Source organism: Antennarius striatus, chromosome 21 (assembly GCF_040054535.1).
Source record: "Antennarius striatus isolate MH-2024 chromosome 21, ASM4005453v1, whole genome shotgun sequence".
Classification (NCBI taxonomy): Eukaryota; Metazoa; Chordata; class Actinopteri; order Lophiiformes; family Antennariidae; genus Antennarius; species Antennarius striatus.
The window spans coordinates 1,718,883-1,740,213 of record NC_090796.1 but is presented as its reverse complement, the minus strand read 5'-3'; the positions used below and the strand labels follow the sequence as shown (position 1 = coordinate 1,740,213).

Below are 21,331 nucleotides of genomic sequence, written 5' to 3'. Positions count from 1 at the left end.
AGCATGCAGGATTTTTGGATATTTAACATAGCAGCATGATATTGTCAGACTAAAACTGTCAGCTACACATGTACACACTCCGTCTAAATGTGTAGCTGACATTTTGCACCATGAAGTGTGTACACATGTACACACTTCATGGTGCGAAATGAACTATTTGATTCAACACCATGGCTTTAGTTGGATTGTACTCCTGTGGAGAGACTCCGACTGAGTCTGGGACACGAACACTTTAGACAACGGCTGCTCTCGTGGCCACAGATGTTTTCCAGTTTAATGGTTTTATTTCCAACACTAAATTAGTTGTTGCTTTTTTTTTGCCAAGCTGGCGATACATTGAACAGCTTCTCTCCAATGACCATCATACTGCAATCGTCTCTTGGGAGTTTTTTATCACCGAAGCTCCATGACTCCTACAACTTCCTCCTTGAAGGTGTGTCTCTTCATCATCTTTTTCGTTGCTTCCTTTTCGTTTTTCTGGTCTATCCACTCCGTTCAGATACCGCATACTTTTTAAGAAGCTGTTAACAGTAGGCTACTAGCAGGAGACTGGTGTGAAGCCACAACATTCCTTGTTCACCTGATGGTTGGTGTGAGCCAAATGTGTCATGGTCAGAGCCAGTCAGAGGCAGACAAGGACAGAGAAGGCAGCCCCGAGATGCATGATGTACCATGGGTAGAAACGCTTACCCCCATTGTGGTGCGATTTACCTGTCAAACAGACGTTTTATCCACCGTTGGGCGGTTGTTGGTTTTGGACCATGAACACATTGTGAAACTGACATTAAGCAGAAGACTGCTGGGAGACGGTGACGCAGCCCAGTGGTGATTCAGTGCTGATAGGAGGAAAATAGCAGAACCGTCTTGTCTCGGACCCAGGAAAATGAGCTGCCTTTGACGGAAAACGGTGAGTCATGGTGAAGACTGTGTCACAGACGTGTAGCTCTGTGGGTACGAGTCCTCCTGTCTGTGAAATACCCTTCAGTTCTGGTGGAACGGCTTCATGTGATGGGGCTCAGTGACAAGTTAAATGTCCACACATACACACCACACATACACACACACCTCCATACCCAGCTATGATGAAGTGACTTCTGAAAACTGCCTGGATGTCTGGTATGAAGAAGTCAATAAAGTTATAATTATAGGTTAGGGTAAGTAGTAAGTTATTATTACTAACCCATACATTTCAAAAATTGGAAAATTTATTACGTTTTTGGCTTAAGGGATTATCATCAGCGTACACACTCTCTCTGTCTCTGTCTGTCTCTCTCTGTCCCCCCGCCCCGTGAGGGTCATGTGTTAGTTCGCTGCGATGGGATGGGTCACAGGTTCATGGTTGGATGGTCTCAGGGTTTCAAGTTAACCAAGGCTTAATCTTGCCCTCTGATGTAACTCTGTAGTTGTGTGTTGGTGTTGACTCTGGCGTGTCATTGAGTTGACGTTGGCTGAGCAGAGGTGATACATTTACTGTACAGATCCTTCAAAGTGGGTTGTGAGTGGGTGGCTTGTATGAAAGGATTCTCAAAAACCTACTAAAAAGGTATATAAAGCTCATTCTCAGTGTTTTGTATTTTATTGACTTGATTAAATTCTATTTTTCTAAGAGCCCTGAAAGTACTGAATCCTATTAGCTTGCTGCTCACTGCCAGAGGCTAACAGACAAAGTGGCAGTATAAGGAAAACACAGTATGATCCTAAGGTGATGAAACGCTTGTGAGTTTAAATATCCCTATGAGCACTTGGCTAGTTCATAGACGATCTGAAAGGTCGGCTGTAGCGCTGTCTTTTGAGCAACATCTATTTTTGCAAATCAAAATCACTGACATGCAAGCAAGAATTTTTTTTTTTTTTTTACATTAAGGTTAACAACTTAGAAGTTTCATGCTGAGGGTCTAGTGTGTTTCTATAATGCATGTACACTTATGCTACAACCAGAACTAATCAGAAGTTGAGTATGTACAAACTCCCAACTTGGATTAATTAATTTAAACTCATTGTCTGGTCTTGGGGCGGCACGGTGGCGCAGTGGTTAGCGCTGCTGCCTCACAACACAGCGGACCCGGGTTCGAGTCCCGCTCTGTGCGGAGTTCGCATGCTCTCCCCGTGTCTGCGTGGGTTCTCTCCGGGTTCTCCGGCTTCCTCCCACCTCCAAAAAGCATGCGCTTCAGGTTAATTGGCTGGTCCCAAAATTGACCATAGGAGTGAGTGTGTGTGTGAGTGGTTGTTTGTTTCTATGTGGCTCCGCGGTGCACTGGCGTCGTGCCCGGAGTGTCCCCTGCCTCACGCCCTGAGACTGCCAGGATAGGCACTGGCTACCCCGCGACCTGCGTTAGCGGATTAAGCGGGTTGGAAAATGAATGAATGAATGAAGGTCTGGTCTTGATTTTTAGCTATGAGTCTATTGAAATGTTATTGATATGATCAGGATTGACTGTTGGTGTGGCCAGTCATTTGAGTTATATAGATGGTCATTTTAGATTCTCCTTTGATTTAGTAAAAATATATCCCACACTAAGTAAATGTCCATGTTCTGATAACCTTCACATTTTTGTTGAAACTGGTGTCTGCTGTAGTTTAACTAGAGAGCAGAAGGTAGAACCTTTCTGAAATTGAGACCAGATAAAATGGAGCTTGTTTTTATTCACACTTCCTGTCAACCAGAAAATCTGAAAATGTGAAAGTTCCAGTGTGTAGGATTTATTAATGTCCAGTAGTGTGGTTGTTAATAGGGATGGCAATGATGAGTAGATATTTGATTAGTCACAAATTATTATTTTTTTAAAGAATTGGACTTTCATAAATTTTTTTCCCATGTGCCTGGTGTTGGAGCAGTGTCTACAATCATCACTGAGCGATGCAAAAGCAGCATGTGTTATTCCCTCAAGGCAGACAGTAGATGCATGCAGACCTTACAGTCTGTTGGCTAACTTCTCTGAGGACAGAAAAATGAGTTCTGCAAGCTAAAGCTATCCGATCTCAGGTCAGGACAGAGTCACAGCAGAAGATCCATTTAGAGGTAACCGCCGTCTAGTTTAGTCAGTGAACAAAGACTGTGTGTGGGATGACTGAAATTGTGTATCCAGAATTGATGTTGGCCACTGAAACCACAAAAATCTCCTTTGCTCATGTACTTTAATATATACTGTTCAAATGTACCTGATAAGAAGAATGTAGTCTATTTCTGCCAATAAAGCTTAACAAATGGAAGAACACTAATCAACCTTTTTAAATAATCCCTTGTTTACTCGTGCTTCAAGATGCACAGCTTCTTCTTCTTCTTCTTCTTCTTCTTCACGTGACTACTTATTGGCCGACGGCATCTGTTACTGAACTTACGTGTATTAAAGAAACACTCTTCTTGAAAGCAAGTGTTTTAAACAGTCTGCAGGAGTGTGAAAAGGTAATACAGGTGGTTTAATATCAGTATGGGGATGGTTCATGAATGTTTGAATTATCGTAAATGATAAAATAGTTTGTCGCTATATCAAGGAATCTTGTTTTTCACGGGTGGTCCACGAACGCATTAACCATAAGTAAAGAGGGATTATTGTATATGGTGAACAAGAAGTAGCTTGAAAGTAGAAAGACTTTTGACAAGTCCAAAACCAGTTACAATATGGTGATGAGCGTGTACTGAGACAAAATGATTTGTAATAATAATGTCCTTTCCCTTGCCCCTGCAGTGTGTTGGTGGGCCCACAGGCTCCACACTGGTGCCGAGACAGGATGAAGAGGTTCAGACGACATGGCCACGAGTCCCAGAGAGACAGAGTCAAACAGGAACTCTTCCAGTTCAACAAGGCAAGTGATCAAGACAATGAAGAAGGCATAATTACATGAAAGTTTGTTTTTGACTTTCATCTCACACCATCATAACGAGGAAGTATAGAAATGGGATCTGAGTGGCATCACCTTTACATCCCAGAGCGTAATATAACAGGCTGCTGAACATTTTTCACGAAACTAAATGGGTGTTTGTTATGCTGATGATGACACTTGAGAGGGGACTCTAATTACAATAGCAAGAATTAAATAACTGTCATCTTTATTGCAATGCTGTCATGAAACCTTTCCTGAATTTTCCATTTCTTGCACTGTTTATTTGCATTTGGTAAGTTTGCGGTGTATAAAGGTACACTTTGAGGGACTAAAGGACATTTTCCAGCTGATTGTTGATGTTATCAAAGTTAGGCTGCTAATATCTTGTATTTACACCTTCTTGCCTACTTCTACCTGAAGCAAGAACTTGATGTAACAGAGTCTAATTTCCTTTCTTCTGGGTGATGACTCACCACAGACTTTGCGAGATTCTTTTTATTTTATTTTTTATTTTGATTACTGGTCTGATCCCCAAAGGGAAATTCAGAGCACACTCTAGTTGTGGTTCTTCGATCAAACACATACATAAATATTAGTGTATACAGGCCCCTGTAGCACACACACACACACAGACACACACACACACACACACACACACACACACAAGGGGGCCGGTATGCATGCAATGGGAGGTAGAGTGGCGGCCAGCTCCTTTCTGGTGCGCCTCAAGTGAGCAACTTGTAAAGGGAGACGGCGCCTTGCTCAAGGGTGCTCGGCAGTGCTCTGAAGGTGAACTGACACTTCCCACTGTGAGGTCACTAAACGAGGTGGCTAGGCGGGAGCGGGAATCGATCTGCCCATCTTGGGAACATTGGACTACCGCTCTCCCGCTGAGCCACTTCTGCCCTAAAACGTGCTCCATTGAAATTATGTTGTTTTGAGTCGTTCAACATCATATTGATTAGTCCAGGAACAGGATATAGTTTATCATTAGCTGCTATATCAAAAGGAATAAAACAAAAAGACTTGTTTTAGTTTGGTTGAAGACTTTTCATCTGTCATCCAAGAGACTTCTTCAGTTCTGATTCAAGTTCAGGCAGAACTCAAGACTCATGGAGGAGAGGAGAAATGTTTTCCAACTTAACCCAATTGGATTCTTTTTGCTCTTCTTGATTTCCCTCGACCTGCGATGAGCCGGTGTCTCATCTGGGGTATACCTCACCGGGAGCCTATCCCAGTCAGCTGGGACAGGCTGACTGGGATAGTTTGGATAAGTGGCTGAAGAAAGATGATTGCAGTCTTGTCTGGCAATTTTGTCCTTGACATTAGGTTGGCACATTTGTGAAAATTCCCTTAGGGAAGGGAAGCAGTTCTGAGAGTTGGCAGTGGAAGACGTCACATGAAGCAGCTGTCTAGAGCGGAGAAGGGAAAAGTCCAGCAGTGGTAGAAAGACCAAAGAAAACAAGAGGAAAAGAGGACTATAGGGAAACGCCTGAATCCCTGGATGCCACCCATCATAGTGTACCCTGTAATCTACTGCAGTGACGTCCATCCAAGATCATATGGAATTTGATTAATCCTAAAGGAACTGCTACCAAAAATTACTTCAATTTACAGTAACAATAGAATGCAGGATTAAGAAAAAACAAACTATTAAATAGAAGTGAAAACAAATCTAAAGTGTACAAGTAAAACAACTGTAGCGTGCTGAAATTCCTCATGGATCAGTTTCGCAAACTGTTGACCAAAACTCCTCCTATTATTTGAAATCAAATATTTGTAATATAATTATTATGAGCAGCACTGTGGTGAAGTTGGAAGCGCTGCTGCTTCAGAGGAAGAAGGTCCCGGGTTCAAGTGGGCTCTGTCCGGGTTCTCCAGCTTCCCCCACACGCAGCTATAGGTAGTCCTCAAACTACTAACATAATTGGTTCTGAGAGGTTGTTCAAAGGTTGAATTGTTCGTAAGCCATTACTTATTAAATTTCAATCACCATTTGCGATTATTTAAATGCCATTACAACTCTAAATACAAAAAAATACTATTTCCTAAGACTTGCCAGAAAAAATTACAGGACGTAAAAATTACATTTAATAAAAATATAATACAGGTACAGGTCACTTAGAGTTAAGTCGTTTTTGATTATAAGTCGAGTGTTAGAACTACGTGAACACAACAGTGCTCGGCGGGGTGTGACAGGAAGGGGTACTGTAGGGCAGTAGTCTGATATGGCGGCATGCGTTTGTTTGTACAGAGCGCCCTCCTTCCTCGTGGTTAATGCGTTCTAGGAACCACACACGATTAACGAACTGTGTGATAGAGTGACAAACTATCTTATAATTTACAGTAATTTAAACGTTTATGAATCCTCCCCATACTGATATTAAACCACCACCTATCTGTATTATCTTTTCCCACACTCTGATAGATTTTCTAAAGCACTTTTGTGTCTCATGGAAGTCCGAGACTCACAGAACGTAGCACACTTCTGGATGCCGTCAGCCAACAGAATGTGTGTACGGTGTCGCGTGACCGCCTACCAAAAATCCACGATGAAATGAAATTGTGAGCGTTGATGTGCGGGGGCGCGCTGTATCTCCAAATGTTTGTAAGTGGAATGTTCGTAAGTTGAGGACTGCCTGTAGTTGTTTGTCTTTCATGTGGCCCTGTGATGCGCTGGCGATGCGTCCGGGTGTTACTCAGCCTCTCTCTTGTAGCAAGCTGGGATAGGCTCCAGCTACACCCGTGTTGCCAATGTCATTATGATTTAAAGGAAATTATATTATATAATTTTTTGCATTACTGTCAAGTGGTAAAATTGATAAAATGTTCATCCATCTTCTGGACGAGATGATTAATTTAGAGATATAAAATTTTCATGACACTGGTGTTCCTTCTTATAGATTACACAAAATGTAGAGATGAACACACACTCCGCCTTCGGTTCTCATTTTTGGTGGTGGATGTTGAACACCTGAGCCCACCCACCTCTTCCATTACCTGGAAACCAGTGAACGCAGATGCTTCCTACTGTGCATTCACAATGCAGCTAAAACCCATCCACTGAAACGCGTTGAGTGGGCTGCCAGTGGGAGCCTGTCTCAACTTGTCCTATTTGGCTTCCACTTGTACAGTTTATCTGGTGTCATTCTTGTTCATGTACTTGAGTCCACTTGGTTTTTTTAAAATCAGATTTTATGGTTTTACCCATGAATCGCTTTGTTCAGTGGTCAAAACGTGCCTGTATGACATAGAGATGTTCATGTTCACCTGATTCAACATTGAATCAAACACACTGTCCTGACAGAAGTCACCTTCATCACATGAACGGGACCGAAGACTCAATGTTTTGTAGAGTATGTGACTGCATTCCCCTGTCTCACCCCCCATCTGTTCTGTCTCACCCTCAGACCGTGGAGCATGGATTCCCCCACCAGCCCAGTGCTCTGAGCTACAGTCCCACCCTGCAGCTACTAGCCATCGGCACTCGGTCGGGTGCTATCAAACTGTATCCTCCTGTGTGTGTGTGTGTGTGAGAGTAGTTGTCGGGGAGGAATCTGGGCATCATGTTTGTACTTGAGGACTGAGGCTGTGACGGAGCTAATTCCTCTTCTGGTTCACACGAGCACCTGATTCAGGTATTTAATTTTCCCACGCTGTTGCTCAATGCTTCCTGGCTGCTCAGATGACGTCAGTGTCATCACTGCCTTTTGCACAGTTCCGCTCTTTGTAGCGCTGGCGGCCAATCAGTGACACAGAGGCACATGGGATGATCCTTTTATTCAATGCAGCAGTTTTGGGGTTTTTTGCAGAGATAAAACTGTAAGACAACACAGGACGCAGAATGTAAATGAATGTTAATTGAGAAAGAATGAATACAACTGTTGTCATTATGCAGCACACAAGTCATATGATTTGGTCTTCTCAGGGCGTTGCTGTCTCCAGTGGTGTCGCTTCAGCCGCCTTGGTCTGTATCTAACAGTGTGTAGCCAGGAAGATCCTGTTAAATGTTGGAGTGGATCTATATCATGGTGGAGATCCATGAATTTAAAAAAACAATAAGTTTGAAGTAAAAAATTTTTTTCTAAATGTTTGTTTTCATTAACTCTTAGGCTGCTGTCATGCTGCCAGAGGTTTTAGAGCATCTTGACCGATCTTTCAAGACCCACAGGAAATTGTTCTGTATCACTATGTAAACACCAAAAGAAAGGGTCGACTCTTCTTCCATATATACAAACACAAACCCCTCATGCCCTACATTGCTGGTGTTTCAAAAAATTCAAGACACCAGTTTCCCACACATTTCAAACCCGGTAACACACCGAGACAAGCTGGTCCAACTGTCTGCTCCAACAGGATTAGAAGTATCCGGACTTTACCACTCAGTTAGAACTGAACAGCCCTCTTGAATAAGAGGTGAAACGTCTTCAACCAACCAGTCAAGTTGACTCTTTATTGCTTTTCTTGATTTACCTCAAACTGGGAGACAGAAGCTCCACAGACTTGTGGAAACAAAAGATCACTTTGTTCTCCTTTCACGTGATTGTTAGACTGATAGGACTCTGTCCATCACCAGTCCAGTTTGTCCTTGACCCAGTGTTCAGGTTTGGAGCTCCTGGTGTTGAGTTCATGGGTCTACATGATGAGAATGCTGCAGTCACACAGGTGCACTTCCTCCCTCACCAGGTACTGACCAAGAAACAACACACCATCCTAGCTCCATTTCTGCCCTTCAAGTGTGTGTGTTTGGCAGTTTTTGAGCGTTTTGACTCACCGTTTCGACTATTTTGATGTCCAGGTTGAACTTGTGACTCTACTGGATGACAATAGTCTACACATGTGGACATTGAGAGCCCATCAGGGAGTGTCAGAGCTTCTGGAGATCGGACGGTTCACGCTCACTGGGCCACCGGGGTAACTTTCTTCACACTCTTAAAATGTCACTTTTCATGAATCATGAACATTTTAACCTAAACACACGCCTTTACATCTGTAGTCAACTGTCCAAACTTTGTGAGCTTCTGAAATGTGAGGATGAACAAATCAGTGGACCTTTCTCTGATAACCTTTAATAATACACCATGCTAGTTGCCTGAGTGATCTCACCACCCTGTTACTGTCCACCTCAGCGCCCCTCCCAGTGTGACCAGAGTAACTGCAGTGTTGGCCCATTCCTCGGGGGAGCTGTTGCTGTTGGGGACAGAAGGAGGACATGTCTTCATAGTTGAAGTCCCGGGCTTCAGAGAGCTGGAAGAGAGAAACATCAGCCTGGACCAAGTGGCCAGCAGGTCAGCAAACTCGAATCCATTGTTATGCTCAACTTCATGTATGGTGTTAAGGACGGAATATATGCAGTTATCAATTTATAGTGAGGGTTTGTGATGGGTTCTGATCAGTTTTAATGTTAGTTATTAATTTAAGATTAGTTTTGTGTTGGTTTCTTTAGTTTTGATCCTTAAAGGCCCAATATTCCACTCCTATTTTAAATTATTTCAAAGTTTCTTTTCTACCAATCAGATCACATATATGAGGTGTATGCCAACCGTCTGGTCACAGACCTCTGAGTGTCCATGTCTGAGTGTTAATTGAGTTGAGGGTTGGAAGTGGAAGCGGTTTGCTTTCTAATGTCATACATTGCCTCAAATCTAGATACTATTTCACAGAAAAGGTTTTCTGATGAGTAGAGCAAGAAATGCAGAGGAAAGTTGTCTTTATGTCTTTGGAGTCTCTCTGGACATGCCAGTTTTTGTTGGAAAAGTGTACTTTGAATAAAATCGGATTTTATTTCCATGTAAAAACAAGGATAGGATGACTTGATTACCTGCATTTATTGTCCAGCACCACACTTCATTTCACTGAAAGAGGTTATAGCAAATAAATTATTTGGGTAGCTAATGCTGAATTCACACAGCTGTGGCTCAGTGGTAGTCTGTCAGATGGTTGCAGGTTCAATCCCCAGCCCTGCAGCTGACATATGGAAGCATCCTTGGGCAAGATACTGAACCCCAAACTGGTCCCAGTGCCTTTTCCACTGGTGTGGGAGTTTGACTTTGGTCACTGCTTCTTTATCACAGATGAATGTACAATGTTGGCATAAAATCGTGTTATTTTTGTCATCATCTCAATCATTACTTGTAAGTTGGTGACATGTTTCACTCACAGCTGTCTTCATCAATGTTCTCTTCTTGACTTCTGAACAACCAATAGCTTCGGACTCTCCAGAATGAAATGAAAAGGGAGATGTGAGAATGTTAACACGCTGAAAAAATATAGAAATGATTTATAGAGGGAACATAAATCATGAGTTTGGTACCACTGTTGGGTGGAGAACTAAGGATAAGAACTGGACAGAAGCTGCTGTTCCCCTTCTCTCTCTTCCCGTTCCACAGCAACTCCTGATTATTTCTGGCTGTTATTTCAGGACAAATCACGAGTGATCACACACGCAGGGGCAGCTGTGGCTTCCACTCTTTTATTTAACTCTCACAATGTCTTTAAAAGAAATCTACCAATAGTGTCTTGATGACAGATAAATTGTCTGTAGATGTGAGTGGGTGTGAAATGGTCTTTTAAAAGTCTTGTGGTGTGAGGTAGAGACAAGACCAATGAAAAATACGCTTAAATAGAGAGAACAGCTCTCTCCATATATATCTCTATATCTAATCTGTATCATTTTCGATTATCTCTTAAGTCCATCAGTAGACTATCTTTACGTCCACACTGTCTCCCAGCCCTTGGGGATCCTAATGTGATTCATGTCCTGTTGTTTTTCTCCTCTAGAGTACCAGACAGTTATATCGGCCGCAGAAATCTTGAACACGTGGAGGCCTTACAGGAGAACCCAGTCGACCCCAACCAGGTTATTATTGGCTACGGACGAGGTCTCATGGTGATCTGGGACCTGGACAGACAGTGTGCCCTCCAACACATCCCCGCCACACAGGTAGCTGTGCTATAAAACACAGGCTAGTCCAGATAAATTGTGGTTCTTACCAGATTAAATATTGACATTTACTTTGTGTGTTTAACCCTGGTGTGACCATAGCAACTGGAGAGTGTGTGGTGGACAGAAGACGGACATTTTATTCTTAGTTCGCACAGTGATGGAAGCTACTGTCAGTGGACTGTGGGTAGAGAGGACGTGAATGAGGAGGTGGAGAAATCAGACATTCCATACGGTGAGGATGAACATGTGACAGGTTTTTCCTGTCAAGCGTGAAGTGTGTGTTTCTGGAGGCTCACCATAACTTTTCTTCATTGCTGCAGGACATTTCCCTTGCAAGGCCATTTCCAAAATAGTTCAACTGCCTACACAAGAAGGGTGAGTTCACTTGTTTCAACAGTGAGATTCGTGTCATTATCTGCAGTTCTAATATTTACTCACAGGATGTGACACATGACCCAGTGTTACACATTAATCTGCGTGTAAGCTGAACTGAACTTTAATCCTACACGCTGCAGGCCTCCGTTCCTCATGTTCAGCGGTGGGATGCCCAGGGCCAGCTACGGGGACCGACACTGTATCACGGTGATCCACAGTAAAACTCACGTGGCTCTGGACTTCACCTCCAGGATCATCGACTTCTTTGCCATCAGAGACGGACCTCAGCACACAGGCAGGGAAAGCAAACAACACAAACAACGGAACTGTGCAATGGGACCTCTGTCAGTGATATCTGTCCCAAAATAAACCTGTTTACATTGGTCTTTTGCGCAATTTTAGAACTTGTCTTCCACAGAAATTATGACACTGTGTAAACATGAAGCAGAAGGTTGAAAATCTCCTGATTCCTTTCCATATTCTTTCATTTGAAAGCCATACAGATATAGTAAGTTTAATATTGGACAGAGTAAACCTCTGGGTTTCCTTCAGGCATGCTAAGGTGCTCCCTTTTTGCATCCTGCCATGAAGAAAACCATTAGTGGACACTCTAAGAACCTTCAGTACAATTTTTTTTTTTAAAAGAATATAACAATGTCCTTCCTGTGGGTGTTAAATGTTAAATGGGGAGCTGTGGATCTGCAAACAAAAGAAGCATGATGAATGGCATCATCATGTTGACATCTAACCTATGCGTCCAGCTGTATGCTAACCCTTTTGGAAAGAATGGATTAGCATGGGAAGGAGGTTTAGCTTTCCTTTTACATGACAGCTATTCTTGTGCTGTAATTGGAGGACAAGGAGCTCTCAAACCTTGTGGCATCGCCCCAATTTTAAGACTTTCTGTTGATTTCTGTCTTTTTTGATGACTTGGCTGCCAACTGCTAGTGACTGTTTTTTAATTCTGCCTGATTGGCTCACAAATATAATCCGTCTTGGTCTACAGTCGTCCAATATAAGTTTTAAAGCACTTGGAAATCCATCTAATGTTTTAGAATACCTGGTAGTCCTCATGGTTGGTTCTGCAACAATATATTCAGTCTTTTTCATCTACCTTCAATGATTTTTGTAAATGTATGATGAGTCAGGAGATAAAAGACTTGTTAAGATGAGAAATGTTCAAAAATCTGTAGTTCGGAAATCTGTACTTCTGTCTTCTCCTAGTATGATTGACCACTCAGTCAGCAAGAACAAGCGTTCACTCTTTCACACAAACACACATACAGTGGTGACCATGCAAAGTTGTGCGGGAAGCATTTATCCAATCACAGCACTGAAGCTGTCAAAAGGAGCACATTGAGGTTCAGTGTGTTAACCATCAGACTACAGGGTTTGAACCAGCAGCCTTCTGATAAGTGGCTGACAGCTCTCCCTTTGAGCAGCAGCTGCCTCGTGTTCACAGTTCATTGGTTATCACCTCATTGATATTGTGATTGGCTGTGAAAGAGGAATTCTCTAAAAACGTTCAGGAGCAGTTCCTTCGATCGGTGAAGCTTAGCCTAAACACATGGATCTGGACACTCTGCCCATAAACTGCACCTTTGAAAATGTGAAATCTTGATTAATTCATACAATTTCCCTTCAGCATGAATACTAACAGATCTCAGATCAGTGTGTGTGTTGAATGTCAAACGTCTATTATTCTGTGTAGGGGATCCCAGTGCACTGGTTGTGCTGGTAGAGGAGGAGCTGGTTGTCATCGACCTGCAGACGGAGGGTTGGCCGGTCATCCAGACGCCGTATCTGGTTCCCCTCCATAGCTCAGCCATTACCTGCTCCCACCACGTCTCCACCATCCCCCTCAAACTGTGGGAGAGAATCATTGCTGCTGGAGACTTGCAGAAGACTCACTATTCCAAAAAGGTATACCAAAACTGTATCTGTTGTTTCCTCATCTGGTCAAGGGGGGCTTAAATCAAACAGAAAAACTGGCGCCTAAAGCCAAGTGCCACCTCTCAAAGTATCAATGAAACCAATCAATATGTTTTGAGACATTTTGCTATTAGATGCACAAAGAACAGAAAAAATACTTCCTTGACATTATTTGTAAAGACGATCACTTTTCTAACCAGTATCTAAAGTTTTGCTTTAAATTGAGTGTTGCATCACGGTTACTTATGCACATTATTCTCAATGACATTTGATGGATACAGGTAGTGCTCAAAAGAAGAAAAAAATTGGTTCCAACAGGTTGTTCGAAAGTTGATTTTTTTTTTGGGGGGGGGGGGGGGGTTATTTATTAAATTTCAATGTATAATCACCATCTGAGGTCATTTAAATGTCATTACTACTCTAAATACAAAAAAAAAATCCCTAAGACTAACCAGAAACAATTACTGGACATTAAAACAACACATGAAACGACCTGTAGCTGTATTTTGAGTTAGGTCTTTCTCGATTATACGTCGGTTTTCAAAAAAAGAACCCCCCCCCCCCCAAAAAAATGGAGTATGTCATTTTACTCGACTTTACGTCTGCCACAAATATTGGACTCTTTTAATCACTTATAAATCTTTAGAAGCACATCATATCACGTTAGTGTACAATAAATAAGAATAAAACAATCTATTAAAATACGTACGTATAGTTTCAGTATCTACTGTTAAGCGTGACTCTTAAACACGTTATTGTTTTGAATTCAGATTAGTAGCAGTGGATATGTGCGATTTCCTCCGGGATTACTAAAGTATATCTCTATCAGTCTATCTAGTATACGGTAAATTTTTGCTACATATAATTTAATCCTGGAGACAAAGAAAAGAACACTTAAGGAACGCTCACCTAGTTTATAACCGTATCCGACGACAACAACCAGAGTCAGCTGGTGATGTTGATGATCCGCTGTACGAGACTGTAGCGTGTAGTTTACCTGTAGAGGGAAGGAGGAATTATTGTAGCTATGTTTTCTCCACCCTTAGTTAATGAAGACAGAAACTATCCTGTACAAATACACAACTTTTGAACTCTGGGTGGCATTTTTGTTAAACCTGAATTTCTCCTTTCCCCATACAGCAGTGGCCCATAACAGGAGGCCAGAATCTGGCCCCAGACCCTCCACAGAGGGACCTGCTCCTCACTGGGTCAGTTCATCTGGGCTTTGGAACATCTCTAGTTACACATTTGTGTGTCAGATTTAACGGGATCCTGTTTGTGTGTGCAGGCATGAGGATGGAACAGTACGTTTCTGGGATGCATCAGGAGTGTGTCTGTACCCCATGTATAAGTTGAGCACAGCTGGGGTGTTCCACACAGACGCCGACCCCAATGATAACATGAATCAAGGCTCTGAGGGGGAGTGGCCCCCGTTCAGAAAGGTTTGTATGTGATTCAATGAGATGAACTAAACCGTAGTTTGTGCCAACCTCACCCAAATTAAAGTACAGTAATATGACCGCAAATCAAAATCAAAATGAGCAATCTCACTCAAAACTTGTGTTTGTGTTAAAAAGCCAAGACTCCAAATGTTGACGGGGATCTGATGACTAATAGAACTGCTCTGTCTGTCCAAATAACCGTAATGCTGTCGTCATTTAATTACTGGTGTACCCTCTGTCCAGGTTGGCTGTTTTGACCCATACAGTGACGACCCCAGGCTTGGCATTCAGAAGGTCCACCTTTGTAAATACAGTGGGTATCTGACTGTGGCTGGCACCGCCGGACAGGTGAGATCAGTTATAACTCATTTATCACAGAAGAAACAAATGAAGTGCTTCTCAAGAGGGCTTGATAAAATGCCAAAAAAATGTGTATGTGTAATATTTGTTTCCACAATGAAAAGAATGACTGAACAGTTTGAAGAAGGGGATTATAGGTAGTCCTCAACCTACGAACACAATTGGTTCTGGGAAGTTGTTTGTAAGTTGAATGGTCAGAGGTCTATCATCTGAATACTATTATTATTATTCAGTGTGTTTTGTGTTTTCTCTTCCAGATCCTGGTGCTGGAGCTGAACGACGAGGCAGCAGAGCAGACGGTGGAGGCTAAAGTTGTGGATTTGCTGCAGGGCCAAGAAGGCTTCCGTTGGAAAGTAATGAGCAAATCCATTACTCATAGTTGAACAATAATGTTTCACTCACTCATCAGGACTCTGAAAAAGTTCCATGCAGTGCATTTATAATGTTGCTGTATGCAACAACAGAGCGATGGCAGTAGCAGCAGTGTCGTGACGCACACGGTGTGTTGTTGGGTCGTCTCTTCGTTTAGGGCCACACTCGGCTGGACGTACGAGACGAGCCGGTCCTGTTCCCTCCAGGTTTCCAGCCGTTTTCGTTGGTCCAGTGCCAGCCCCCCGCTGTGGTCACCGCCCTCAACTTGCACTCAGAGTGGAAACTGGTCGCTTTCGGCACCAGCCACGGCTTTGGCTTGTTCGATTACCAGCAGAAGAACACCGTCCTGGTCAAGTAAGGAGATGCAGAGAGTAAATTCAGCTTGAGTTTTTACGTTGGAGGAGTTGCATGTTTCCTTTACCAGCCCCGGTTTTTATCGGTGCAGGTGTTCTACTCAAAACCGCTCTGCTCCAGTTCTGATCTGCAGCTGCTAATACACTGCTTTATGAAAGCACACGTAAACATTACAGTACTTCAACAGTGAATAAACCTTCTGTACATTATAATGTGAACAACGAGCTCATGATATCTACTTTATCTTTCTCTTTGCTTTTTTTATCTATTAATTGAATATTGGCAGCACATCACAGGATATGTGATGTGGAGTTATTTTTAGATCTGTGTTGCTTAGTGAAAGAGGAGAACGAATGTTTAAGACTACCTTCTTAAAGGGGCCGCTCCTGCCGATGACGCAGAATACATTACCACTAAATTGAAACTCCCAAACCAGTAAAACTAACTAAATGAACGTGTTTGGAATGGTCTTTCCACAGGGTTTAACAGCTACTGAGGAGACAGAAGAAGAAGAAAACTGCTAAATACCAGTTTTCATGCTGGCCGTATTATTTTATTTTGTTGTATTTATCCGCCACACCTTAGAAGCCAGTCTGTGAAAATCTTGTCAGACGTTTAACAAGTCTGTGGCACGAAAAAAGTTTGTGGACCCCTGCTAGGTTGTTCATCCGTTTTGACTTTGTAGATATTTTAAATATTGTGGTCCTAAAAAGACTGAACCGCATTGATTCTTACATCTGACTGATATTTCTGTAACTGGTGCACGTCAGAATTTAGGCTGTGAACACAAACTGCTGTTACACATTAATGACGTACTGTGACAGCATACAACCCCAGATTGCCCAGCTCATGCGCAAACATTTATGAGAACCAGTCGAGCAAAAAATGATGTATTCTTTACAAATCGAGCTATTAAAGTCATCTTGAAGAGGCCTGCGTTTTTTATTTATGTTGCCACATGATCATACGGCTCTATTGTTAATGATTACATTTTTTCTTATCTCATATTTAGGTGCACACTCAACCCCAGTGACCAGCTGGCCATGGAGGGGCCTCTGTCCAGAGTGAAGAGCATAAAGAAGTCCCTCCGGCAGTCCTTCAGGAGAATCAGACGCAGCAGAGTCTCGCTGAGGAAACATCACGTCAACAACGCAGCTAAGGTTCGCCTCCAGCTCTCACCAGACTTCACCGCTGCTCGGATGAAATCAACCCCCCCCCCCACACCTTCCTGTGGTCTCTGACCTCCATCACTCCTCTCCTTCTACAGCTCCAGGAGGCGAACGCTCGTCTGGAGGCCGAGCTGGCAGAGATGGAGCTGGCGCCCGTCCAGAGGAAGATCGAGGCTCGCTCCTCCGACGACTCCTTCACCGGTCTCGTACGAACGCTCTACTTCGCCGACACCTTCCTGTCAGACAGTGAGTGCCAGCATCAGGTACTGAATGTGGCAGTAAAAGGTTTACTTTAGTCCTGATTTGTCACATCCTTGCATTTTTTCTTTTGTAGGTTCCCACAACACGCCCTCTCTCTGGGCGGGAACCAATGGAGGCGGTGTGTTTGCATACATGCTCCGCCTCCCTCCTGTAGAGCACAGAGCTGATGAAGCAGTGACGGCACAGCCGGGTGAGAGACCGCTAACGTTTGGGGTAACTGTGAGCTCCTTACTGACCTTTTTTGTCTTGACGTTCTTTCTTTTCCTCCTTTCTAGCAAAGGAGATCCAGCTGATGCACCGAGCTCCTGTCGTTGCCATCGTGGTGCTGGACGGCCACGGGTCTCCCCTTCCGGAGCCGCTGGAGGTGGCCCATGACCTGGCTCGCTCCCCCGACATGCAGGGCTCACACCACCTGCTGGTCATATCTGAGGAGCAGTTTAAGGTCAGGATGACGCACATCACACACACTGCTGAGGGAATCGCTTTGAGCTTCTTTTATTTCCTCGAGACACATCCATAGGTCAGGTCTTCAGCTTTAAATAAGAACTGTGTTTTTTGTTTTTCATGATGCATTGTGATATCATACTTACGACAAAACAGAGTTGTATCATTCTCCTAAACAACTGGAAAACAAGGAGACTTGTATTCAAAATGTTTTTTAACCTAAAACTAAATCTATCCATAGACCTTGTGTGTTAAAAGTCCTACAGATCCCACAGTTGTGTGATATGATGATGTTTAAACTTATTCAGACTATAATCCTCACTGTTCATGTAAGCTTAGGCTTATGTCATTAAGTGGTTCCAGGAGACACAACTGAAGCCAAATTACCTCGTCTCCAGGCTAAACCAAATATAACCATTCTCAATTCTGTTCATTTATTTATGAATTTTCAATAATATTTGGTTAATATGAATCTATTTTAAGCTTACCAACAACAGAGGACCGTCTCGTCTGCAGCTGCTTCTTCTGCATTGTGGGTCTCAGGGGGGGGATTTTTAAAAAAAATCTTAATTAAAGTAACATATTATGTGCTTTAATTGGTTTTCTAGTGATTTTACGATTCCAGTGACAGACCTGAAGTCTAGTAAAAGGGTGTCAAACTCATTTTCACCGAGGGACACATCGGCATAATGTCTGTCCTCGAAGTTACTAAATGTAACTAAATCTTCTTCTTTTCCTTTCGGCTTTTCCCTTCAGGGGTCGCCACAGCGAATCAATTTCCTCCATCTAGCCCTATCCTTTGAATCCTCTTCTCTCACACCAACTACCTTCATGTCTTCCCTCATTACATCCATAAACCTCCTCTTTGGTCTTCCTCTAGACCTCCTGCCTGGCAGTTCAAAACTCAGCATCCTTCTACCGATATATTCACTATCTCTCCTCTGGACATGTCCAAACCATCTCAGTCTGGCCTCTCTGACTTTATCTCCAGAACCTCTAACATGTGCTGTCCCTCTGATGTACTCATTCCTGATCCTATCCATCCTGGTCACTCCCAGAGAGAACCTCAGCATCTTCATCTCTGCTACCTCTAGCTCTGTCTCCTGTCTTTTCCTCAGTGACACTGTCTCTAGACCAAACAACATTGCTGGTCTCACCACAGTTTTGTACACCTTTCCTTTCATTTTAGCTGAAACTCTTCTATCACACATCACACCTGACACTTTCCTCCACCCGCTCCATCCTGCCTGGACACGCTTCTTCACCTCTTTTCCACACTCTCCATTGCTCTGGACTGTTGAGCCTAAGTACTTAAAATCCTCCACCTTCTTGATCTCTTCTCCCTGTAACCTCACTCTTCCACTTGGGTCCCTCTCATTCACACACATGTACTCTGTCTTACTGCGGCTAACCTTCATTCCTCTCCTTTCCAGGACAAACCTCCACCTCTCTAGCTTCTCCTCCACCTGTTCCCTGCTCTCACTGCAGATCACAATGTCATCTGCAAACATCATAGTCCATGGAGATTCCTGTCTAACCTCGTCTGTCAGCCTGTCCATCACCATGGCAAACAAGAAGGGGCTCAGAGCTGATCCCTGATGCAGTCCCACCTCCACCTTGAACTCCTCTGTCACACCTACAGCACACCTCACCACTGTCTTACAGTCCTCATACATGTCCTGCACCGCTCTAACATACTTTTCTGCCACTCCAGACTTCCTCATACAATACCACAGTTCCTCTCTGGACACCCTGTCATCAGCTTTCTCCAGATCTACAAAAACACAATGCAGCTCCCTCTGGCCTTCTCTGTACTTCTCTATCAACATCCTCAAAGCAAATACTGCATCTGTAGTACTCTTTTTTGGCATGAAACCATACTGCTGCTCACAAATGTTCACTTCTGCCCTTAGTCTAGCTTCCACTACTCTCTCCCATAACTTCATTGTATGGCTCATCAGCTTTATTCCTCTGTAGTTGCCACAACTCTGCACATCTCCCTTGTTCTTAAAAATGGGCACCAGCACACTTCTCCTCCATTCCTCAGGCATCTTCTCACTATCTAAGATCCTGTTGAACAACCCAGTCAGAAACTCTACTGCCACCTCTCCTAGACACTTCCATACCTCTACAGGTATATCATCAGGACCGACTGCCTTTCCACTCTTCATCCTCTTCAATGCCCTCCTCACTTCATCCTGACTAATCTTTGCTACATCCTGGTCCACAACAGTCACCTCTTCTAGTCTTTGTTCCCTCTCATTTTCCACGTTCATCAACTCTTCAAAGTACTCTTTCCATCTTCCCATCACACTACTGGCACCTGTCAATAGACTTCCATCCCTATCCTTAATCACCCTAACCTGCTGCACGTCCTTCCCATCTCTGTCTCTCTGTCTTGCCAACCGGTATAGATCAGTCTCTCCCTCCTTACTGTCCAACCTAGCATACAAGTCGTCATAAGCTTCTTGTTTGGCCTTTGCTACCTCTACCTTCACCTTACGCTGCATCTCCCTGTACTCCTGTCTACTCTCCTCAGTCCTCTCAGTGTCCCACTTCCTCTTGGCTAACCTCTTTCTCTGTATACACTCCTGTACCTCCTCATTCCACCACCAAGTCTCCTTATCTACTTTCCTTCCTGATGACACACCAAGTACTCTCCTACCAGTCTCCCTGATCACATTAGCTGTAGTTGTCCAGTCATCTGGAAGAACCCCCTGACCACCCAGAGCCTGTCTTAACTCCTTCCTAAAAGTCATGCAACACTCTTCCTTTTTCAGCTTCCACCATTTCGTCTTCTGCTCTGTCTTTGCCCTCTTGATCTTCCTCACCACCAGAGTCATCCTACACACCACCATCCTATGCTGTTTGGCTACACTCTCACCTACCACTACTTTGCAGTCACTGATCTCTTTCAGGTTACACCGTCTACACCAGATGTAGTCTACCTGTGTGCTCCTACCGCCACTCTTATAGGTCACTCTATGTTCCTGCCTCTTCTGGAAGAAAGTATTCACTACAGCCATTTCCATCCTTTTTGCAAAGTCAACTACCATCTGTCCTTCTGCGTTCCTCTCCTGGATACCAAACCTGCCCATCACCTCCTCATCACCTCTGTTTCCTGCACCAACATGTCCATTGAAGTCTGCTCCAATGACAACTCTCTCACCTCTAGGCATGCTCTGCATCACTTCATCAAGGTCCGACCAGAATTTCTCCTTCTCCTCCAGCTCACATCCTACCTGTGGAGCATACCCGCTAACAACATTGAACATCACACCTTCTATTTCTAGCTTCAGACTCATCACTCTATCTGACACTCTTTTTACCTCCAGGACATTCCTAACAAACTCCTCCTTCAAGATAACTCCTACTCCATTTCTCTTCCCATCTAAACCATGATAGAACAACCTAAACCCTGCTCCTAAACTTCTAGCCTTGCTACCTTTCCACCTGGTCTCCTGGACACACAGTATGTCTACCTTCCTCCTCTGCATCATGTCAACCAACTCTCTACCTTTTCCTGTCATAGTTCCAACATTCAACGTCCCTACTCTCAGTCCTATACTCTTGGTGTTCCTCTTCTCTTTCTTCGTGCGAACGCACTTTCCTCCTCTCCTTCTTCGACCAACAGTAATCCAATTTCCACCGGCGCCCTGTAGGTCAACAGCGCCGATGGCGGTCGTTGTTAACCCGGGCCTCGACCGATCCGGTATGGAAGTCATAGGTTTGATTCGCATCTTTGATTTGGCAAAAGTTTTACGCCGGATGCCCTTCCTGACGCAACCCTCTGTATTTATCCGGGCTTGGGACTGGCACAATAAGACACTGGCTTGTGTCCTCTTGCGGCTACA

The 21,331-nt window shown here is 43.6% G+C and overlaps 1 protein-coding gene across 3 annotated transcripts in view; it reads left to right on the top strand.

Moving 5' to 3' along the window:
- llgl2 (LLGL scribble cell polarity complex component 2) overlaps positions 1-21,331 on the top strand; it is a 35,468-nt gene that overhangs the window by 7,364 nt on the left and 6,773 nt on the right. For all 3 annotated transcript variants that reach the window (XM_068304998.1, XM_068304997.1, XM_068304999.1), the window contains exons 2-20: positions 3,687-3,804; positions 7,233-7,330; positions 8,427-8,508; positions 8,621-8,736; positions 8,952-9,110; positions 10,603-10,765; positions 10,868-11,000; positions 11,089-11,143; positions 11,284-11,438; positions 12,855-13,066; positions 14,216-14,283; positions 14,364-14,517; positions 14,761-14,865; positions 15,135-15,230; positions 15,407-15,603; positions 16,616-16,763; positions 16,871-17,018; positions 17,107-17,223; positions 17,309-17,475. In XM_068304998.1, the coding sequence (XP_068161099.1) occupies positions 3,730-3,804; positions 7,233-7,330; positions 8,427-8,508; positions 8,621-8,736; positions 8,952-9,110; positions 10,603-10,765; positions 10,868-11,000; positions 11,089-11,143; positions 11,284-11,438; positions 12,855-13,066; positions 14,216-14,283; positions 14,364-14,517; positions 14,761-14,865; positions 15,135-15,230; positions 15,407-15,603; positions 16,616-16,763; positions 16,871-17,018; positions 17,107-17,223; positions 17,309-17,475 (2,448 nt within the window). In that variant the 5' untranslated portion in view covers positions 3,687-3,729. The remainder of the gene's footprint in view (positions 1-3,686; positions 3,805-7,232; positions 7,331-8,426; positions 8,509-8,620; positions 8,737-8,951; positions 9,111-10,602; positions 10,766-10,867; positions 11,001-11,088; positions 11,144-11,283; positions 11,439-12,854; positions 13,067-14,215; positions 14,284-14,363; positions 14,518-14,760; positions 14,866-15,134; positions 15,231-15,406; positions 15,604-16,615; positions 16,764-16,870; positions 17,019-17,106; positions 17,224-17,308; positions 17,476-21,331) is intronic.